Below are 23,147 nucleotides of genomic sequence, written 5' to 3' on the forward strand. Positions count from 1 at the left end.
GGTCTTGGAGTCAGGAAGAACTGAGTTCAAATTCTGCCTTGGACACACAAACTGAATGACTCTAGGCAAGTTTTTTAAACTTATTGGTTGTTGTAAGGATCAAAAGAGATTATTTATGTAAATTATTTTGCAAATGTTAAAGCATGAAATAAATGTTATTTATTATAGTGTATTTTCAGGTTAAACTAAAAAAATTCAATAGTTCATAAAACTGGGGAGTGATTTCTAAAGTAAACAGGATCTTCTTTTGACTTTATACCATGGGTGTATGTAAAAAAAAAATGAATGCTCAAATGCCAGAGGTCCTTTTAAATCATTCTTATAGGGAACAGCTGGGTGGCTTGGTGGATTGAGAGCCAGATCCAGAGGCAGGAGGTCCTGGGTTCAAATCTGAACTCAGACACTTCCCAACTATGTGACCCCCTAGGCAAATCACTTGCCTAGCCCTTACCACTCTTTTGCCTTAGAACCAATACACAGTATTGATTCTAAGACGGAAGTTAGGGTTTTAAAAAAATCCCAACACCTTTTCCCTGACACAAAGAAATATTCCCACCGTGCTAGGCTCATAGTAGGCAATCCATAAATATATTTCACTTAATCAAGAAAGAAGTATGGGATCTTGGAATAGGCTTAAAATAATGTTAAACTTACTGTGTGTAAACATCTCATCTCATCCCAACTTCAAGGATACTTTTACAGACCTACAAAGTGCCAGCTCTGGTGATGAGAACATATAGTTACTGATGAATAGAATTGATTAATGATGGTCATCAATTCAAATTCTTCTTGTTAATGTAGATTGGGTCTGTAACACAGAACATGAGCAGGCTAATTTTTGTTATTGTTCAGTCATGTCCAACTCTTCATGACCTTATGGATCATATTGTCCATGAGGTTTTCTTGGCAAAGATGTTTGCCAGTAGATTAAGGCAAACAGAGGTAAAGTACTTGTCCAGAGTCATACAGCTATTAAATGTCTGAGGCTGGATTTGAACCTAAGTTTTTCTTGACTTTAGGCCCCAACACTCTATCCACTGAGCCAGCTAGGAGCCTCAAAGCAGACTAATTCTGGCCCGTAAAAAATTGGGGAGATTTCTCCATCACTTTTGGATCATGTAGTAAGTGATTATGATTATTTAGGACAAGACCTGCTATTGAAAAGGATGAAAATAATGGCCAATTTGGTCAGTCAGCTTGCAAGTCAAATTGTGTAGAGCTCATGGAACAATACTTTAATGCATTTGAGGGTACTACCTCCCATGGTGAAGATTAAAACATATTCTCAACTTCAGCTACTAGGCAAATCTTGTTCATATCCTCTTATGAATTTTCCACATGGGAATTTCACCCTATGTGTTGAAGGACTTCCATTATATTTCTTTACATTGCCCAAGTGCCAATGGAACCTTCTCGATAACCATCAATTATCCTTTCATCTTGCCACAAGACCAGCTCATCTCCTGTTTTAGTTGTCTATTTTCTAGATATAATCTTCTTTTTTTTTGCCTCTTCTGCGTAATTCTTTTGTAATCTAACCTGCAAAGTTTCTGATCCATTTTATGTGGTTAGAGGCTGGTTACTGCAAGGAGATAAAAGGATAAAGGGAAAGAGTTCTTCTGTTTATCTCCAGTCTTAGAGAGACTCTGGGAATGACATGCTAACTTCACCTTATGGCAAGAATGAGGTGACATGAATTTACTTGTCTTACTTTATCTAGGACTAAGGGCTAGGGATCTTCAGTTGAGAGAGCAAGGAAAGGAAATTGCAGAGCTATCTTTATGGGACTCTTGTGAACCAGTTGCATGAAGTCCAGGAACACACTTAATAGCAGAGCTAAAGATATCCAAGAGAGCCAAGGCTTGTACCTTGTGTGATTTCATGCTAAAAGTGGTATAATCCTTCCCCAAGTAGGAGGCAAGAGCAAGGGGTACCCTCTCTGCCACTTTCCTTCCCTCTCTCCCTCCATATCTGTATCTCATATGTGTATTATATATGTGTTTAATATATATTCACATATATACATAAACATATATTAAGTTTTGGGTATGTGTGCATATATACACACACACATGTGTCCACATAAACATATTTGTTGCTGTTGTTGAGTCGTTTCAGTTGTGCTGGCTCTTTGTGACCTCATTTGGGTTTTCATGGCAAAGATACTGGAGAGGTTTACCATTTCCTTTTCCAGCTCATTTTGCAGATGAGGAAACTGAGGCAAACAGTGTTCAGAGACTTGTGCAGGGTCACACAGCTAGTGAGTGTCTGAGGCCAGATTTTAACTTAGATCTTGGGGACTTCAGACAGGGAAACTATCCACTGTACCACCTCACTGTTTCTGAATAAAAGTCTAATTCACCCAGAGATTGGGCAGCAAATGTCTTCCTTCTTCACAGCCTCTTACCAGGTGAGCACAATTAGGATTAAGTTCCTTACTTCCTTGCTTCTCATTCCTTAAGGTCTTTTCCTTGACTTTCTTCTTTCTAAGTTTTTGGGATACTACTTTTTCCTGGTTCTCCTCTTCAATATGTGACCATTACTTAGCTTCCTTTGTTAGCTATTTAACTAGATCACAGCCACTAACTGTTGATGCTCTATGGGACTCTGTTTTCCTCTCTCATCCTTTTATACTTTTTCACTCTCAAGTACATCAACCACCACATCAGATACCCTTGATTTAGTTATCATCTCTATGTTGATGATTCGCAGATCTACTCATTGAGCCCTAACCTCTGTGCTGATTTCTAGTCCCACATCTCCAACTGCCTTTCAGACATCTCAAATCTGATACTTTTTAAGCTCAACATGTCCCAAGCTAAATTCATTATCTTTCCCCCTAAACCCTCTCCCCTTATGAACTTGCCTCTTACTATCAAAAGCATTAATATCCTCCCAAGTCCTGTAGGTTTACAACCTTGATGTCATCTTTAATGCCTCATTATCTTTTGCCCCCTTTATGCAATTTGTAGCCAAGATCTATCAGTTTCATTTTGCAAAATCTCTTGAATATACCCTTTTGTCTCCTCTTAAACTACTACCACACTGGTACAGGCTTTCATCACCTCATGCCTGGACTGCTGCAAAAGCTTACTGGTTGGTCGGCCTGTTCAAGTGTTTCCTCACTGCAGTTCATCCTCCATTCAACTGCCAAAGTTATAGCCTTTCTTTTAAAAGCCCTTACTTTATGTTTTAGAATCAATACCAACTATTGGTTCCAAGGCAGAAAAACAGTAAAGGATAGACAATTTCAGTTAAGTGACTGGTCCAGGGTCACCCAGTTGGGAAGCATCTGAGATTAGATTTGAATCCAGGATGTCTTATCTCTAGATCTGGCTTATTATCCATTGAACCACTTAGCTGTCCCCAACCCCAAATACTCTTTTTTTTTCTTTTTTACTGAATGTGATTTATTTATTTATTTTTAAATTTTTATTTAATTGATTAATTTAGAGTATTTTTCTAGGATTATAAAAATCATGTTCTTTGCTTCCTCTCCCCCAACCCCCTCCCATAGTAGACCCAAAATTGCACTGGGTTTTACATGAGTCATTGGTCAAGATCTCTTTCCATAGTATCAAGTTTTGCACTAGGGTGATCATTTAGGGTTTATAACCCCAATCATATCTCTATTGACCTATGTGATCAGACAGTTGTTTTTCTTTTGTGTTTCTGTTCCCACAGTTCTTTCTCTAGATATGGATAGTGCTCTTTCTCAAAAGTCCCTCAGAATTGTCTTGGGTCATTGCATTGCTGCTAGTAGAGAATACCATTACCTTCGATTGTACCACAGTACATCATTCTCTGTGTACAATGTTCTCCTGATTCTGCTCCTTTCACTCTGCATCACTTCTTGGAAGTTGTTCCAGTCTTCATGGAATTCCTCCACTTTGTTATTCCTTTTTGCACAATAGTATTCCATCACCAACATATACCACAATTTGTTCAGCCATTCCCCAATTGAAGGGCATCCCCTCATTTTCCAATTTTTGGCCACCACAAAGAGCGCAGCTATGAATATTCTTGTACATGTCTTTTTCCTTATTATCTGACTCCCAAATATTCTTAAAGCACAGGTCTCCTCATGTCATTCCCACCCCACCTCTGAGATAAACTCCAGTGGCTCCTTATCAACTCTAGGACCAAATACAAATCCTCTGTTCAGCACTCAAAGTCCTTTATAACCTAACAGCCCTCTCTCATGCCATCTTTCTAGTCTTGTTACACCTTATATATTAGTGTATAATCTCGGATCCAGGGACACTGACTTCTTTGCTGTTCCTCGCATATGACATTTTAAAGCCTAACTCAAGGGATTTTCACTGACTGTCCCCTATGCCTGAAGTGGTGCACCTCATAAAGCAAGTCTGGACACCCAGAAGTTCAAATTAATGGAACCAAGATTTATTTATTAATTTATTGATGAATAAATGTACCTACTGTCCAGGACAGACTTTCTTAGTGAAAGCTGCATTGGACAGAAGTTACCGTGCGTTTTTATAGGGTGCAAGATACAAAGCAAACAATTTTCATTAATGAGACATAACTATGATGAAGCAAGCAAACTATATATAGTCTAGAAGCTATATTCGTCAGTACTGTGGGGTACAGAACATTCCATTGTATAGCTTATCCTAGCCTGGCTGCTTGTTAGTAAGGGAGTTTTCTCTCATGGATCCTGACTGTATGTTGTTTTGATTCTGAGCTGACTGACCTTCACAGGAAAGCTCAATTCTGATTTCTACTTTCCCCAGGGAAAAATGGTTTTTTTGGTCAATGACTTAGTTTACCTCACTTCATACCTAGAATTTTCTTTCTCCTCATCTCTGCCTCCTGGCTTCTCTGGTTCCCTTCAAGTCCTAGCTAAAATCTCATCTTCTTTAGGAAGGCTTTTGCAATCCCTTTTAATCCTAGAGCCTTTTCTCTATTAAATTTTTGAATGAATATATACAAATATAGAAAAATATACTTATATAAAATATATTTTAAAAATTTAGCTTAGTACTTCTTTAATGAGATTGTGAACTCCTTAAAGGCAGGGACTGTCTTTTGCCTTTTGTTGAATTCCTAGTGCTTAGCACAGTGGCTAATACATACATAGTAGGGGCTTCATGAAGGCTTATTGACTATTAACTACAATGCAATTTAGAAAATAATCTCATTTTATTGATCCTATGGATTACAAGACAGCCTTCCATTGGTATATTATACTGACTTTTTGTATGAAATAATATATGTTTGAGCCCTAAAGGACACCATCTTTTACTATATACTGATCACTGCTAGCACAGATGCCATATAATAAAACTGTTCCTGGTAATAGTTTTTCTTCTCCTTCCCTTGCGAGTAGCAATGAGGCTTATTAAAGCCATCTCTGTGTGATCTGTTGCTTTCATCTAAACTCCTTTGCACTAAACATCCATACCCACACTTACACAAGTACAGACAGATTATGGGGTTGGGGGTGGTGGCAGAATTTATCTCCTCTTGGCCCCAGAATCCTTTGCTATCTAATCTTGAGTGCTTAGGTTAGAACTGAAGACTACTAGAATAGTCAGAAAACAGGGGTCGAATTTATGAAGACTAGTGAAAAGTCCCAGGTGATGGTGATAAGTGAATAAGCGATCTCCATATGGGGAAACCACCTATACAAGTGACTTATAAGACTCAGTCCTTAATTTTTAAAACAAAAAAGAGTTGTTTAGATAGGCTACCCTGAAGTCCTTAGTAACTCTTCTATTTGTAGCAAAGCAAATCACAGTGACAATCAACCAGATTATATAAATTTATATAGAGATTGCCAAGGAAACCATACCAAGTGAAAGTTGCTATGGAAAGCTATGATCTCTTTAGGCTTGGGTCCAAGCTGCTAATCTGGACTAATGCTTGAAGGGCATTAGTTTTTCCATGGTTCCCATAAGGACCGTTAAGGAATCCATGCTGTAGCTATCTGGTTTTCCAGATGGAAAAATGACAGAATGGGAACATCCTCCTCATCTTAAAATGTATCTGTATTTTTATCTATCCTCCCTCTTCTTTCCCTCCTATTCTCATTATGCAGGTAAGCATGGAATAGTGGCTATAGCATCAGACTTTCAGGAAGATCTGAGTTTGACTCCCTCCACAGATACTTACTAGTTACGTGACCTTGCACAATCCACTTAACCTCTGGTTATCCTCATTTGTAAAATGAGGGAGATTGGATTCAATAACTTCTGAGGTCCCTTCCAGCTCTCATTTATGATCTTGTGATCTCCTTCTGCAACCCCGCCTTCAATCTCTGTCTTTGACTTAGTTCCCTCTTATATCTCCCATCTATTTTCCATCTTTAGCCTCCCTATTCTTCTTCCTACCCTCTCTATTTTAAACCTTTCCTCTATGTGTAAAAACACATCTCCCCAGTACTAAAAAACCAAAATTGGTAAACCTTCTCTGACTTTTCTGCTTGTCAAATTGCAACGCTAGTAACTTTAGCAGGAGCAACTTATTCTTGACAACTCTACTTCTTCACTTCCCTCATATTCCTCAATTCTTTGTAATTTGTCTTCCTTTACAACCATTCTACTGAAACTGTTTTCTCAGAGGTACTCAGTTTCCTCATCCCTGACTGCCCTAGCTCTAAGTTGTTGCCAGGAAGATATTAAAGGTAAAGAGAGAGGGGATCATGGTGGTTAGCCTACACAAAATTTCCATAAAGGAAGTTACATAGGGGCATTGACTGTGCTTGGTTGATCTCTTGGTGTGCACTCCTATTTCTGCATGCAATTCCTGAGTTTTGTTGTTGTTCAGTCATTTTTGAGTTGTCTCACTCTTCATGCAACTTGCAACTCTTTCTAATTTTTGTTTCTATTCAAATGGCACCATCTGTCTCCTGATCACTCTGTATCACCTTTGATTCTTCCTTCTCTCTTGTCTCACACACTTGGTTACCAAGGGCTCTCAATTTTAACTGTGCAGAATCTCTTAAATTGAATCCTTACCCACCATTGCCACTACTCAGGTCCACATTATATCTTACTTGGATTTTTGCAAAGTCGTAATTCTAGAAAATTCCAATCTTAGTGATACTTTTCATGTCTAATCTCACATTAAGATGCCTCATATAATCTGTGCTTCAGCCAAACAAATTCTGTACTTTCCCATCTCTATGCATTTGCTTTTGGTCCTTATGCTTTGAATACCCTATTCTATCTTGAAATTCTACCTATCCTTCAATATTAGCTTCAATGCCATTTCCTCTATGAAGTCATTTCCAAGCTTCTAGCTGGTTCTGTTTCATCTGATCTCATAGCACTCTTTATTCCTTCTATACAGTTACAGTATTCTAACTTGTATCACAGCTATCTGTGTATATCTTATCACTCTTACTAATTTTTATCTCTGGGAGAAGAGACCATGCTTAAATGACTCTTTGTATCTCCCTAATGGCTAGAATTAGTAAGTTCTGCAGGGTAAGCACTTTCATTTTTGCTAAATGAATGAATGAATCCTGGTTGAGATGATTCAGGCTTTGGTGGCAGAGGTTATCACTACCCCAATACATTTTCCTAAGCACTGCCTCCCTAGTGGCCTAATGGCCCATAGGTAAGTACGTCTTCATCTCCCAGACCTCTTAAATTTCTATCCAGGGCTCCTTGTACTAATCCATAGTTTTCTGACAATCAGACCATCGATTAGACAAAGGAAGTTTGGATCTAGAAGGATAACATTTTGCCAAGAAAAAGATCTCCACAATATACAAAGTTCAGTTAAAGAGGAAAAGAGCTCCAGAAACTAATAAAAGTCAGCTGTGAAATAGGGAACTTCTCGAGTCAACTCAGAAAGAAACTATGACATGGACCAAAAGCCTGGGTTTGAAGGAGACTGCCTGTTAGTTCCAGCTCCAATCTTTCATTTGTCTACTTGGCCCAGGACCATGACTTCCTTCTCTAGATTCAGTATGGGGTTGAGCCTGCTGTCAGTGCTCAATAAATTTGAACAACAACAAAGATTGACATATCATTCTGCTGGAGACTTGAGTGTCTGATCTGTGTCTTTTCAAAATGTAAATGAGATCAGTCCTTTATAATTAATTATTATTTAACATTTATTGAGTACTAAAAAGGTCACTAAGCCCTAGGTAGAATACAGAGGTAGTCCCTGTCCTTGTCCTTTGAACACAGGAATTCCTCAAATTAAAATTCTTGGTAGATAACACAAGAGATAGTATATCATAGTGGATAGGTCTCAGGGTGTATAGTCAAGAAGACCTGGTTTCCCACCAATAACAATTGGTATTGGATACTGGGCAAATTACCTGATTTCTCTGAGTCTCAATATCCTTATTTGAAAAAATGAAAGGATTGCATTAGATTGAGATCTTTTCAATTCTGAAATGATAATATGATTCTTAATTGCTCTGAATTTCAGCAGATTATCTTGTGTAGGGCTTCTTTACTCCATGATAACTACATTTGGAACTGTATTGTTGAAAGAAGTTCTCAAAATGATAGTTTCTCTATGCTGATGAAATCACATATGTCATCATGTGGTCAATGACACAAGAATGATAATTAGGCAGAGGCCAGAGTGGGCTAAACATAAGGTCTCCATTATATAGAAAATTCAGAACTTTCAGCTCAAATTACTCAGCCAACAACCTCTATTGTTCCTTTCGTTTTGCTGGAGAAGATGTGGCTAAGACCTCTCGTCCCTTTTTATCAGAAAATTTTATTGCATTCTTCTTATTTTACAATTTGAGTCAATAATAACATTTTGGTAATCTATATGGGTTTTTGATATTATGCACTCAGTAGTTAATTGAGGTCTTATTGAAAATATCAAGCATTGTTTCTTAATGATCCACAAATAAGGCAGATTTCTTTATTGGAGCCATAAATATTGAACTCCTCGTTTGACCAAGAGAGGGGAGCAACTGAGTCTTCTACATCTAATTTATGAATATAGAAGGCTAGAAAAAATTGAAGTCAAACATACGAGTGAATTCTGGCTACATAGTGGAGGGGGAAGAAGTCTTTTTCCTTTTTGTTATGATTTTCTGGCTTCCCACTTGTTTTTCTTTACTCTTAACATCATTATGGAGGCTTGAGCCTAGTCAGTTGATGAAATAGGCAGATGGTTAGCTATTGTTGACAATGGAAAAGAAAAAAAATGGAAACTCCCTACTAGTCTTTGTATTTTGGCACAAACACTGCTTACCTGCTAAGGTTGAGTATTTAGCTCCAAGAGTTGGAGCAGAGTCAGACACACTTATAGTTTTCTGAACTCTTTTCTTCTCCTCTGAAATATCAATCTTTTATTAGTGTTACGGATAATTTAGTAGGCTTGGTGGATGATCAGTTTCCCCCTCTGCCAGGGATTTAAAATAGGAATTGGCAAAATACAGCCCCTGGGGACATTAAAAAAATAGACAGCAGGCTACATTTGGCCTGCTAGACTATATTTTGTCACTCTCTATTTTAAAAGAACAATTTGTGTGCAGTTTTCATAAAACTTTGATAATGCAAAAAGAACAAAAGTCAATGCAAAAAGTTAACTCCAACTGAAAGACCAACGAGAAGTGAGGAAATTTCATTTCATCAAGGGATAGGGATTGGACCTGTGACTTCACTGGTTTAGAGTGAGAATGCTCCCTCTACCAGTGCAGATTGGCACCTTTCATTAGTGGATTGCTTGGAACATTGAGAGGTTAACTCATACTGACAGTAGATATCAGAGGCAGAAGAAGCTGAAGCCAAGATTTCCTGATCTGGATGCCTGTTCACTGTCCATTAGGAAACACTGCCTTTTTATTTCTCTAATAAATCCCAATTATTTGTGAATATTTATCATTTATCAATTTATCTCTGTCCCTTGGAGCAGACTGTTAGAGCTTCACTGGTTGTCCATGCCCATGGCTGGGTTATAGCCTGAAATCATAACTCACCAGATATGTGCTTATTGATATATTTCCTTGCAAGAATTAATTTATGTAAGCTTATTTTATATTTGAAATTAGAATTTGGGGAGTATCATGGAAATGAACAGAAACAATTGTAAGCAAATGTATAAAATATCTTAGACTGACCCTACAGACAATAAGCTGAGACCAGAATCGACCAGGAGGAGGAAAACAGGTTAAATCAACTTAAATATATCACATAGTTCCTTTAATGACCCCAGATTTTTAAAATGAGATATCTGTAAAGTGCTTAGCACAATGCCAGGCACAAAAGATATGCTTAATAATAATGCTTGTTTCTTTCTTCTTCCCTACTTCCCTCCTCCTTCCTTCGTTCCTTCCTTCCTTCGTTCCTTCCTTCCTTCCTTCATTCCTTTGTTCCTTCCTTCCTTTCTTCCTTCCTTCCTCTCTTCTTCCCTTCCTGAAAGAAGGGCCTGTATTTTTTTTTAAATCTTACCTTCCATCTTAGAATAAATACTGTGTATTGGTTCCAAGGCAGAAGAGCAATAAGAGCTAGATGATGGGGGTAAAATAACCTGACCAGGGTGACATAGGTAGGACATGTCTGAGGTCAGATTTGAACCCACTTCCTCCCATCTCTAGGTCTATTTCTCAGTTCACTGAGCCACCTAGTTGCCCTCTAGGGCTCATCTTCTTTCTTTCTTTGAAGAAAGTTGGAGAATGGAGAAGTACATGGTGGGCATGTACAAGCTGCAACGTGTTAAAATGAATAACTATTGCAAGAGTCGTGATGCTTAGGATATCATTCATCAGAAGAATGCATGACCAGCTAAAAAGATTGACTAATCACAAAGGGAATCTATTGATGGACAGCCTGCACATTTCATTGATATCTTGTTAGAGTGAATAGAATTCAGGAAAGGCCATCAGCATGGTGGATAACTTCCAGTGGTGACTTTAGGATAGAACATAGATGAGAGTTGCATAGGACAGGAAGAACTGAGAAGGATGTAATATGCATTATTGAGGGGACTCACCCATGGATGAGTTCACAGATCCATTGGACTATTCCTGGTTTGAATTATGCAAAATAATGCTTTTCACTGTCCTTGGGGGAAACCATAGAACCTCAATATGTGATTCAGATAAGAAAATACTCCCATTTATCCAATTTATGCTCTCAGTGAGGCCCTTCAAAACCCATTCTGATTGGAGGACTCCAAATTCACAGGGCAAGAGGCAAGGCTTCTAGACCCCAGGGAATCATGAGACCTATAGAATGACTGCAGAGTGGTATGTCCACTTTTCTCTGTTCCATTATCTTTCCTCTACTCTGTCTACCTTAAGAGGCTTTACACATAAACAATAGGCTTTGTCTCCATTTTTATTCAACCAGAGAATGGGGGAAGAAGCAAGGTTGTGGATTAGATCTCAAGATGATACCTTTCTCCCTTTAAAATCCAAAGGTTATTTTGGGGTGCCAGGGAAAGGGTTACAGGTTAGTGTTAAATATCCACACATAGTACCATAGATTTAGAGCTGGAAGAGCCTGGAGAGGTCATTTACTCCAGTAGTTCCAAATTAAAATAGAAACTGAGGCAACTAAACCACTAATAAGGATCTTTGCAGTCACATTAATTTATAAACCCCCCCACATATTAACATTATCTCTGTTCTGCCATATTTTAATTTTTTTGTGAAATATTTCCCAATGACATTTTAATCTGGTTCCAGTCTCCTTTGGGTCAACTGAACACTGTGTTTGACAACTCTGATCTAGTTTAATCTCCTCATTTTATAGGTGAGTAAACAAGTAGCAGCTAAGTGGATAGGGCACTGAGCCTGGAGTCAGAAAGATTTGACTAGTCTCAGACACTCACTAGCTGTGTGACCATGGTCAAACCATTTAACCTCTGTTTGCCTTAATCCACCAGAAGAAAAAAAATGGCAAACCCCTCCATATCTTTGCCAAGAAAACTTCCTAGACAGTATGGCCCATGGAGTCACAAACCCTAGCTCTCACTCTAAATCCAATATAATTTCTACTGTTCTGTGCTGTCACCTCCATATAATGTCTTTTGAAAAAAAAGGACCAAAGAATTATGCCCATCTCGGTTCCATGATGTTCTCTGCTCTCCTGAGGCTTCTTATGTTCTCAACCAACTTGTAGTTGGTACTAAAGGGAGATGGCTTAGAAGCCTGGAGCAGCTAGCTCCTTACCCAAAAGCCCTAGGAACAAGAAGAGATAATGGAGCCAAGAGCTGCTGCCTACATGACTACAGTTGTTCTGACATGTAAATTAGTGGGACCTTCTGGGTCTTGAGGAGGGCGGGAAAGGAAGGATGCTATCTTCATCCACAAGTCAGAGACAATGGCAGGTACTTCTTTCACATGGGAAATCTGAAGCTTATTGACAAGAAAAATTGCTTTAAACTTAACCAGAACACTTGTCATTTGCACCTCTTACCAAATGTGGTCTTCATTCTCTTTTTTTCCCTCTTTACACAACAGACTTGGGAAGGGAGATACTATTTTTGTTCACATTTTGCCAACAATGCCCCAAGCACAGACAAGGTCAGAGGAGAGTAGAGGCAGAAAGAGAGTACAGAACCCTTTGAGAAAGACCCTGTCAAGTCACCAGTGTGTGCACATATCTTTGCTAATGGTCTCTAAGTAGAATCACAGTGTTTCTAGATGTTAATGATGCTAGCCTTTAATTAGGACTTTTTTTGAGGGAGAAAATATCAGAAAATTTGAGGAGGTGGGAGGAACAGAGTAGAGTAGGGAAGAAACTCACTTTTTAAAATACTTTTCCATTTTCATTATTCTTGCTAATTGACCATTAAGCTCAATTGTTTTTATGTTGTGAGGAGTTTATTGCTTCTATGCTACAAGTTTCCTTCAAATTTGGCATTCTGGGAGAAAGCCTTATGGTATCCTCTAGTTATAACTTTGCCCATAGCATCTTCTACACTGCAAGTGCTGTTGGCATCCCCTAAATTTGGCCCCCTTGGAGGAGAATTATAGTCCTCTAGTAGATAAAACTTGAACTAGTGGCATCTTCTATGCTACTGGTGCCATCTTGTCCTTCAGGCATTTTTCAGGCATATAAGACTCTTCATGGCCCACTTTGGGATATTCTTGGCAAATCTTGGAATTGTTTGCCATTTCCTTCTCCAGCTCATTTGACAAATGAGGAAATTGAGGCAGACAGGATTAAGTGACTTGCCCAGGGTCACACAGCTAGTCAGCATCTGAGGTCATAGTTAAACTCAGGAAGATAGGTTTTGGGAGAAAGTCCTGTGGTCCTATCTTAGTTATAGTTTTTGGCATCAAACTGGTGACAGCAAATAGACTTGGACCTCTAGTGATGTTTACTTTACTGTTTTCTTTGTTGGGAGTGGTTTACCATTCATTATTTAATTTTTGAGAAATTTCTCATGTGCCCCTCTAATAATTCTGATGAGTATTACTAGGCTCTTAATATATGTCCTTCCTCTTTTAATGAATGAAGTTATTGGAATCCTAGTAAGGGAAACAATAAATAATAGCATCTATTCTAGTTTTATGATATTCTTGAAAGGGAAAGGGACTGCTATCCAGGGGCCCTCCCCCACTTCAATCATCTTATTTAATAGATGGGAAAGGTGAGGCAAAGAATGATGTTGTAACATGCCTGGCATCACCACTAGCAGAAGCAGAAAACGAAGTTGGGTCTTTTGGCTCTTACCACTAACCTAGCTTGCATTGACTACAGATATTTTGCTATGAGACTTGGACTTCTTTGACTGAGGTAGGAGTGGTGGTCCGCTGGATTGCAAATAAAATGAGGAGCCTTTGTGTTATATGCAATTATAATCAGATGAACTTTATTTTAAATTTCCATTACATTCTGGTTAATTAAAATATTTAAATGAATAAGAGGATACAAAGTGAAGCTGGTTTGTAGCAAAGCAAAAACTTTTAGAAATTTGATTACCAAGAATCAGCAAAAACTCTTGAGACTGCTTAATAAAAGTAGTAAAAAAAATTCTATAGCATTGATTAACTAATGTTCTTATAAGACTTATGCCTAGGTGCTTGAGAAGGGTGTCCAAGGCCCAATTTTCCACCAATGGTGGCCTTAGGCACCAGAGTTTACAATTCTATACTTTATGACAACCCAGACCCTCTCTAGCCTGCTGTCCAGCTTTGCTAAGAATCATGGTCTGCTGGTCTAGATTACTCTCATAGGCATTTTGGCAGATTTTTAAACATAAGGTAGCATTGCAAATAAGCACTGGCCCAATGGTACCATTCCTTTCACGGAATAAAATGAATGAATGCAACCTTGTTTATCTTTTGCCTGAAAGCATCACAGAGCTAATGGCCATTTGCAAGACTGAGTAAATAAGAATTTTCAGCACTCCAGTACAAGTTGAGGTTACTTGCATGCAAGATACAAATGTCTGGAAAATTAGTAGGAATCTGTTCTTCTCCATCTATGGTTAGCCACAAAAGTTGCCGCTCCTTCCACAGAATTGGCCTAGTTGACATGTTTCTGAGGGATTTCTAGGGCCTGGATTTCTGGGGAGGTGAAAGATTCAGGAGCCATGGACAAAGTGTGAATTTAAAGCAGTGAGACATTCCACATACTACACAAACCTGTCTTGGTACTTTATAACCATACTTCATTAACTCTAAGAGCTAAAAGGCTCCTGCGCATGAGGTTACAATCTGACATCTCCTATCAAATGCATCATAAAGCTGTCTTATTTTAAAAGGCCTGAGTGGTGCCTTTGCTCCCTCATCTCTTAGGTGATTACGTTCCTCATAAATGCAGTTTGTTAAGACAGAGCCTCGTCTTTTCACACAGTAAATCTGTGAAATTTGGCAGGCAGTCCCTCTGCTGTAGGTGCTAAAGACCTTTTGGAAGCCCTTCCCCTCCCATAACCCAGATAGAGAATGCTGCTGTGACTTGTGGGAGGGGAAGAAGGGGGATTGGTGAGAAACATTTGTGGAAAAAAAGCACACAAAGAAAAAGTGTGGACCCAGATGGGGGCATCTTTTCCCAGGGTCTTGTTCAGCACATTTGTAAATGACTTCCCTGGGCACTGGAAATCTTGTCTGAAATCAAATCAGGTCACAGGCAAATTACTTGGGTTAGAAAATCCCTCTGATTATTGGAGTCTGAAGTGTTTGCCATGATAAATGATAACTTTTAGTTTGATGAACTATTAGAGCTTAATTAGAGCTTAATTAAAGCTAATGCTCAGAACATTTTAGAAGCAGAAATTATTCAAGATCTCTCTAGTCTGTCTGCATGTACCTCCAGACTGAGGAGGCGGAATTTGGAAAAGAATGGTGGGGAGCATCTCAGAGGATGGTGAATACATACCAGCCCCTTTCCTTCTTGACCTTGCCTTCTGGAATGTGTATCATGTTCTAGCACCTAAGATAAAATAAGAGCTGGCCTATCTTTGCTTCAGAATTTCTCCACCAAGATCCAGAGAAGATGTTTCTGCCTTCTGGGAGATTTATTCCTATGGCCTCCGTTGAATCTCTAGCTTAAGCTCTCCATACACGTGTCTCAAGGCATCGCAGTTCAGGGTAGCCATCAGTTTTCGTGAGCCAGGGACCCAGGGCCGACACACTTCTTCCCATGTCAAAGTAGAATTGGGTGCGAGTTCCCTGAGAGGATGAAAAGGAGAGAACAAGGAAAAGGTTTTAACTTTCATACAGTAGATCCTTATTTCCATCAGGGGAGCAGTAAGAACTTTGTGGGTCACTCATCCAGCCTTCTTGAAGGAATATCTGTCCCCAAAAAGATGTATTTGGGAAAATCAAGACTGATGTAGGATCACACAAATCTGGAGCTAGGGAGGCCTTGGAGGTCTTCTAGTCTAGCCCTCTCATTTTAGAGATGAGGAAACTGAGGCTCAAAGAGATTAGGTAGATTGCCCAGGTAGTAAGTGTTGGGATTTGACCTCAGTTTCCCTGATTTCAAATCCAGAATCCTTCTACTACTCTCAAATTCTAAGGAGTGCCCTCTGGATTGTCTCTGATCTGGAGACTCATGTCTTAAGGCTAACATTTAAGGGCTGATGAGGGCAAAGAAGCCCAAGCCCGTGTCGGCCTCTTCACTCTGCTCTGTGGGTCCATGCTTCTATGACCCCAATGCTTTTAGTGCCACAAAGTTTGATTCCATAAATATCTTAAAGATCATCTCACTGTGGAAGGACTGTGGTTCCGAGCTCTACTAGATGACACAAGGAAGTGCATGTTCCTAATTTTACTGCACAATTGTAGAGCATTTTGCACAATTGTTGTCTTCAAGGGCTTAGGGATTCATGTACAGGTTTAGAAGTGGAAGGAGCCTACCAGGTCATCCAGTCCAAGCCCTTTATTTTACAGATGAGCAAACTGAAATTCATGGAGGCTAAATGACTTGTAGACTCCAAAGCAAACTCCTCTTTTTGGCATTTAAAGCTTTTTGTAACTTGGTCTCTTCTTACTTTTCAGCCTTCTTCTACCCTCCTTTCCTCTATAAAATTATAATCCAGTTACACTGGCCTATTGCAGTTCCTCAAAGATGACCCTCTCTCTCCTATCTCTATGTCTACACTGGCTCTCCTTTATTCCTAGAGCTCTTATTGACTGACTGACTGCTTGCCTGCCTAATCACTGACTGATGAAGGTCACATGGATAATAAGCATCAGAAGATTTAAGTGCCTTGGCAGCTTACAGGTGGGAAGAAGCCAAGATTCAAATCCAGGTCTTTTAACCCTTGGAGGTATCATCCTGCTTTTTTCTAGGTTCAAGACTGGTATATCACTTCAGCATCCTGGGTCTCAGACTACTTGAAGTCTTTCATCAGTAAAAGATGAGAGTCAGATGAGTGGAACTCTATATTTCCCTTTAAAACTAATAATTCTGGGATGCTATTATTCTATAAAGCCATACACTCCCTTTCTTGGGTTATAGATGTTGGTCAGTGAGTTTGCTGCCTTGTCTCCATTGTCCTGTCTACCCTAAAGAGTGGTCTTATCCTTTCTTTATCCTTTCTTTCCCTTCTTCCCTCCTCCCCTCCCTAGGAGGATCTCTCTGTGCTTTACCCCCTTTGACTTCTGGACCAGGGATGGCAGGGATGGACCATAGGAGGCAATTGCTGAGGAGGAGTGGAATGTGGCATTCTTGATATGGTTAGTGGCAGTCTCTTCTCATCCTCTTCCTTTCTCTTGGCAGACCTACTCAACACCTGCCATATGAGGTATGGCAGTACCCAGGCTAGGTTAGATGCTAACGGAGGCAGTTTGGCTTCCTTGCCCCTGGAGGTAAAGAAAGTCTGAACATTTGGGAACTGAAATTGGAGGATGTAACTGAGCTCCTACTGCAGGTGGGAAAATGTTTTTCTATATTCTTAACTCACTCAAATGGTTCCCATGGAGACTGTTAATACAGAGCATTTTATATATCCTTTTTCACTTTAGAAATCTATTCTTTTCATTTCCTTTCATTAGTAAAGATGGGCTTTATGACATATTAAGATTCAGCAGTGCCTCATCGCATTTTAACCCCTAAACCTGGATTATTAGACTGGTCTAACTAAGGGTAGGTAAATACTACTTCAACTTTCTCCTTTCCACTGGGGAAAAATATCTTTCTCTCTTTGCCCCCCCCCCCAATCTTAACACATCCATCCTTGGCATTAGACCCTATTATGCTCACATGCCATGCTTGATACATTGCATTTCATCAGCTAGGTGAATTCTGGCTTCTGGCAAGCTGATATTTGGCTAAAGAGAGGACGTGCTCAGCTGAATCTGCAATCTGGGTTGATAGTGACAAGAAGGGTAACATAGAAGTAAGTGAACAAAATACAAATTTTAATACACTCCCCCACCTTCCCCACCCCCGAAATCTGACTAAAACTCAGAGTTGCTTCTCTGTTAATGAAACTATGGATTCTACAGGGAGGATAATATAAGATCTAACTAATGCCTAACACATTTTTAGCTGCTTACAAGTTAATAGCAAGTTGGAAATGTGGGTGCATGGGGTATGAATAATCCTGAGTAAAAACTGACCTTGCATGTTCTGGGATACATTTATATTCCAAAACAGCCTTGCCGGAATATGGGATTTATGCTAATAATTATAAGCACCTGTCATGAGAAATAGAGGCTTATTTATCTCTGTTCATTCAAAAAGAACAAAGGGTTGAACCAAATTAGTAGCCTTATATAAAATTATTATTAGTCTTATATAATTAGTTTTATTATATTAGTAGTTACATAATTACTATTTCTTATTTTATCATATTAGAATTTTATATATTTTATTTACATATATTTCTTTTGTATATATAATATATTCACATTACATTATTTACATATTTTATATAAATTTAGAATTAATAAATTGTGTTGTGGATCTGGGCTAAGCTGTGATAACTAGTTGGAAAGTTTTTTAAAAAATGAACCATATTAGTTATTCAGCCATGTCCAACTCTTTGTGACTCATGGACCATAGCATACCAGTACTGGGTTTTCTTGGCAAAGATATTGGAGTGGCTTGCCATTTCCTTTTCTAGTAGATTAAGACAAACAAGGATAAGGGATTTGTGTATGGTCACTCAGCTAATAAATCTCTGAGGATGGATTTGAATTCAGGTTTTCCTGACTCCATCCTCAGTGCTCTACTGAGCCACTTAGCTGCGTCCATGTTTAACTTTGCTGTTAAACATTAGTTGAGTCGCATAATTAACAGAGTGCTGAGCTTGGAGTTTGGAAAACCTGAGTTTAAATCCAGTCTTACAGATTTCCTAGCTGTGTGAGCCTAGAAAAGTCACTTAAACTTCTTTTAGCCTCAGTTTCTGAGGATCAAATGAAATAATATTTGTAAAGCACTCAGCACAATGCCTGGTACACATATTAGAGCATTTAATAAATAAAGGAAGTTCCCTTCCACCCTGCTGTTAAGGGAACACAGTACCCAGAGGCAGGATTGGGAATTTTGAATCCTTAGTCAACTATGCAACAGCAGAAACATAAGCTTATATTTGTTCATAAATTGATTGGATATTTTCCAGGATCCACTAAATTGACTGTTTCTTTTGGTATTGTATAGGAAGAGTCTATTTTAGGATAAAGTTCTAGCAGAAAAAAAAGGGAAGGGGAAAATCTGATTGACATCATTAGCAAGCTTCTTTAACTCATGCTAGATGGTCAATCCAGATTGTTCAATGTCTGAAGTGATTTTTTTTTTAGCCTAAATTATTAGGCTGAGCCATTTGTAATTATAACAGGTTTAAGATTCTTCAGCTCCCCTCCCTCTCATTTATATAGGGACTAAAAAGCATTTAATCTGAGCCTGGGGTAATCCAAATCCATCTGAGTTATAGATAAACTGGCGTTTTGTGCTTTGAGGTCCAAATCAAGAAGGAACAGTAGGCTAGGAGGTAAGTTCTGGTTAAGCAAGTCCTTAACAATTCTGGCCACAGAATTCCTGGAAGTCTGGAAGCCTGGATTTTAATGATAGATATTAAATTTGGTGCTTTTAGGGAAATGCTGGGATCATATGGGGATAAATAAGCTTCTAGTGTGGGGATGGCCATAAAATTAGAACTAGGAGGAATCTTAGAGGTCATCTAGTTGAACTCCTTCATTTTAAACATCAGCAGCAGCAGAAGCAGCAGCAGCAGCAGCAGCTGCTGCTACTACTACTGCTGCTGCTACTACTACTACTGCTGCTACTGTTATTGCTATTACTTACATTACTACTACACAGTCATGGCACAGCAGCTAAAAAAGGAGGCTTGAGTTTGAATACTGCCTCAGAAACTTACTGCATGTGACCCTGTGCAAGTCATTTGTGTTGCCTCACTTTGCCTATCTGTAAAATGGGGATAATAATAGCACCTACTTCCCAAGGCTGTTTTAGGGACGAGATTAGATATTTGTAAAGTGCTTTGCAAAAGTTGAAGCTAAATATCATTATTAGCTGCTGCCACTGCTCTTGCTGCTGTTATTATTACCAACTAATTAGTAATTATTATTAAGAGAGTTGACAGCAGTTGCCCCAAATTATATAAATTGTTTGTGGCTAAATCATCAAAACCATAGTCTAAATTTCCCAGTTTCAAGTCCAGGGCTCCCTCTTCTTTCAACTAATTTTTTATAGTTCATAATCATTTCTGCCTCCTCTTCTGATTGAGCTAACCTTGCATCATGTGTGTGTATGTATTTGTATATTTTTGTATATCTTTTTGTATATTTTTGTATATATTTTGTATATCTTCCTCCCTTCCTCCCTTCCTCCTTCCCTTTCAATCTCCCTCCCTCCCTCCCTCCCTTTCTCTCTCTCCCTTTCTCTCTCTCCCTTTCTCCCTCTCTCCCTCTTTCCCTCTTTCCCTCTCTCTTTCTTTCGAGGGATGTATGGCAAAGTGGATTGAGAGCTAGTCTTCAAGTCATTAAGACCTGGATTTAAACCCCTCCTGTGACTCATCCTGGCTATGTGACTGAGCAAATCACATTCTCTCTCAGCTTCCTAGGCAACTCCCCAAGGCTAAAAGTTTCTAAGGCCTACAACAGTTGCCAATCTGCACCGGTGGTAGGAGATTCTTTATGAATACTCCCTTTACCAAAGATCACAGATCCAGGATCCCTTTCCCCCAAATATGAATGTACTGATTATTCATACATACTACACGTGTGCCATATTTATTTACATACTTACATATGCATATATTTTATTTATTGTTTGCACACAATGAACATAAAAGCAAATTGTGTATAGAAAAAGGAAGAAAAACAATTCTTCCCCCTCCCCCCAATTGGTAAATGGAGTAACATTGGAATAATCTCATTTGCCTGGGAATAGATGTTGTGATAAATGATTCTAAGTAATGTGCTGAGCCATCAGCATCCAATAGCCATTTATCATCTTGAATGCATGCAGGCAAATGAGATTATTATTACAATAAACTGCAACTACCTATGGTTTGTCCTCTGTGTACCCAACTCTCAGCCTCTGATCTGCCCAGGAAACTTAATATGAAAACCAAAATAAGTCGGGAATTTTTCCTCTCAATAACTCATTGAATGTAATTTTTTTTCTTTTTGTTAAAGAATATTAAGTCTGGAAGGTAAGCTGCTGGCAAACCCTCTCAAAAATAGAAACTTAAAAGTTGAAAGTCACAGTGATTACTGGAACTGAGGGCATCTGATACAAGAAAGAACAGTGGTAGGAACAGCTGTGCTATAAGGAAGATGGGAGGCATCTTAAGATAAGAGGACGAATGAGACATGGCATCTCTCCTCTCCACTTTTGGTCCAATTTTATATTCTTGAGCTACAGAATTCCTAGGCCCTCTGCTTTCCTTTTTCTTTTTAAAAAAACCTTTACCTCCCATATTAGAATTAATACTTTGTATAGGTTCCAAGATAGAAGAATGATAAAGGGAGGCAATGGGGGTAAAGTGTTGAGTGACTTGCCCAAGATCACATAGGTAGGAATGGTCAGAGACCAAATTTGAATCCAGAACCTCCCATCTTAGGCCTGGCTCTCAATCTATTGAGCCATTTAGCTGCTCTGTCCCCCTGCTCATTAGTAGCCTGGTACGTAGCCCTCCTCAGCTCTAGACTACTAAAAAGGTTGGTGAACTCCTTATACATTTGTTCCTTGTAGCCTAAACTTAGGGCAAGCCAACAAAGGAACCTGCCTCTGACTAATTATATGAATTTTTACCAAGTGGCTCCCCTATCCTGGGACTCTGAGTTACTAAAATAGGGCAATCATCCCCAGGCTAGACCTCCATAGCACTAAGATCCCTTGTAGCTCTTATATTGGAGTTGATTTGGGGTGGTCAGGGTATATCAGGATGATATGGGCACTTCTTCCCCTTGGCAAATGCCATGATGCAAATAATGCCTGATACTGGTCAGGGCTTATTCTTATCAAGTTCTGACCATCCTTGAACCATAAAGCTTCAGTATCTGAAATCAGTTATGTCATGCATGTAGTTTTCTCTAAGAGCCTTAATGACATAAGAACCACTGTCTATCTTGCCAATGACGGACATATTTCTTGGTGAAAGAGGTCAGTTAGTTCTTCCCCTCTTTCTCTTTTGCCCATTGGCCTGTCTTCCTCCAAAGGTAATACATTTCTAGGGGTGGGAAATACTCAAATTAAGCTCCTGGAAGATGTTTGACTAAAGCCTTAAGTCTCCACCATGGGAAGTCTTCACAAAATGGAACTGAATTGATTTCGAAGTTATGTTTTTAAATGACTGACACTCCTCACTCCTAATGTACACCTATACATTAAGTTCCTTTGTATTTGCTGGCATGCCATTTACCCATGGACAAATATGTGGGCTGATGCCTGGTAGAGAAGGCTTATGGGAACAGATCTTTTTCCAGATACTACAATAAGGACCAGGGGGGTGGGGAATCTCAATCAAAAAGCTTGAGGGATAGTGAAAAAGAAGGGAGAAATTGATGTGCAGCAGGGGAGCTTTTTGGGAAAAAAAAGAATAAAAGAAGCTTTGTTTGCCTTTGCAGAGGCATTCCTGTGGTTGATTAGTGTGGGGAGGTGTGAGAATGGGTGATTGGGGCTACAGGCTCTGATGGATGCAGGATGGTCTGTTCTGACCTCTCTCTCTCTAGCTGGGTAGGATTTCTAATTTAATTCATTTTCTATGACTTGTATATTAGAACTCCATAGCTGAATATTTTGTGCTTGCTGGTTTTTAAAAAAAAAACCTTCAAGATTTTTACTTTTACTTGTTAAAATACTTAGCAAAATGACTGGTCCTCTCTCTGAAAAGATGCAGTGTAGAATTCTACCTTAAAGGTCATCTAGAACTGTGGTCTCAAACTCAAATAGAAACTTCAGACCGCTAAACCATGCATGAGGATTCCTGTAGGTGGCATATTAACTTAGAAAACCACTTGTTGACATTATCTATATTCTATTGTATTTTCATTTATTTTGTCACATAATTCCTAATCAGATTTTGATCTGGTTCTGGGTGAGCCTCTGTGAGGCACTTAACCCAGTTTGCCTCAGTTCCTCATATGGAAAAATAGGCTGGAGAAGGAAACGGCAAACCATTTCAGTAATTTACTAAGATACCCCAAATGGACTCATGAAGAGTGGGACATGACTGAACAACATCTCTCTCCTCTTAAATCCTATTGCTTGCCTGCTTTCCTTACTATTGTAGAGGACAATACTGATCTCCCAGGGCCTCAAGCTTGCAAA

The 23,147-nt window shown here is 39.0% G+C and overlaps 1 protein-coding gene across 1 annotated transcript in view; it reads right to left on the reverse strand.

Annotated features, from left to right (window-relative positions):
- Window positions 1-13,750: 13,750 nt before the first annotated feature.
- Window positions 13,751-23,147, reverse strand: part of F13A1 (coagulation factor XIII A chain) — a 208,960-nt gene continuing 199,563 nt past the window's right edge. Inside the window, exon 16 of the mRNA XM_001367973.4 lies at window positions 13,751-15,571. Coding sequence (XP_001368010.2) covers window positions 15,424-15,571 — 148 coding nt within the window. The 3' untranslated portion in view covers window positions 13,751-15,423. The remainder of the gene's footprint in view (window positions 15,572-23,147) is intronic.

This window comes from Monodelphis domestica, chromosome 3 (assembly GCF_027887165.1).
Source record: "Monodelphis domestica isolate mMonDom1 chromosome 3, mMonDom1.pri, whole genome shotgun sequence".
Lineage (NCBI taxonomy): Eukaryota > Metazoa > Chordata > Mammalia > Didelphimorphia > Didelphidae > Monodelphis > Monodelphis domestica.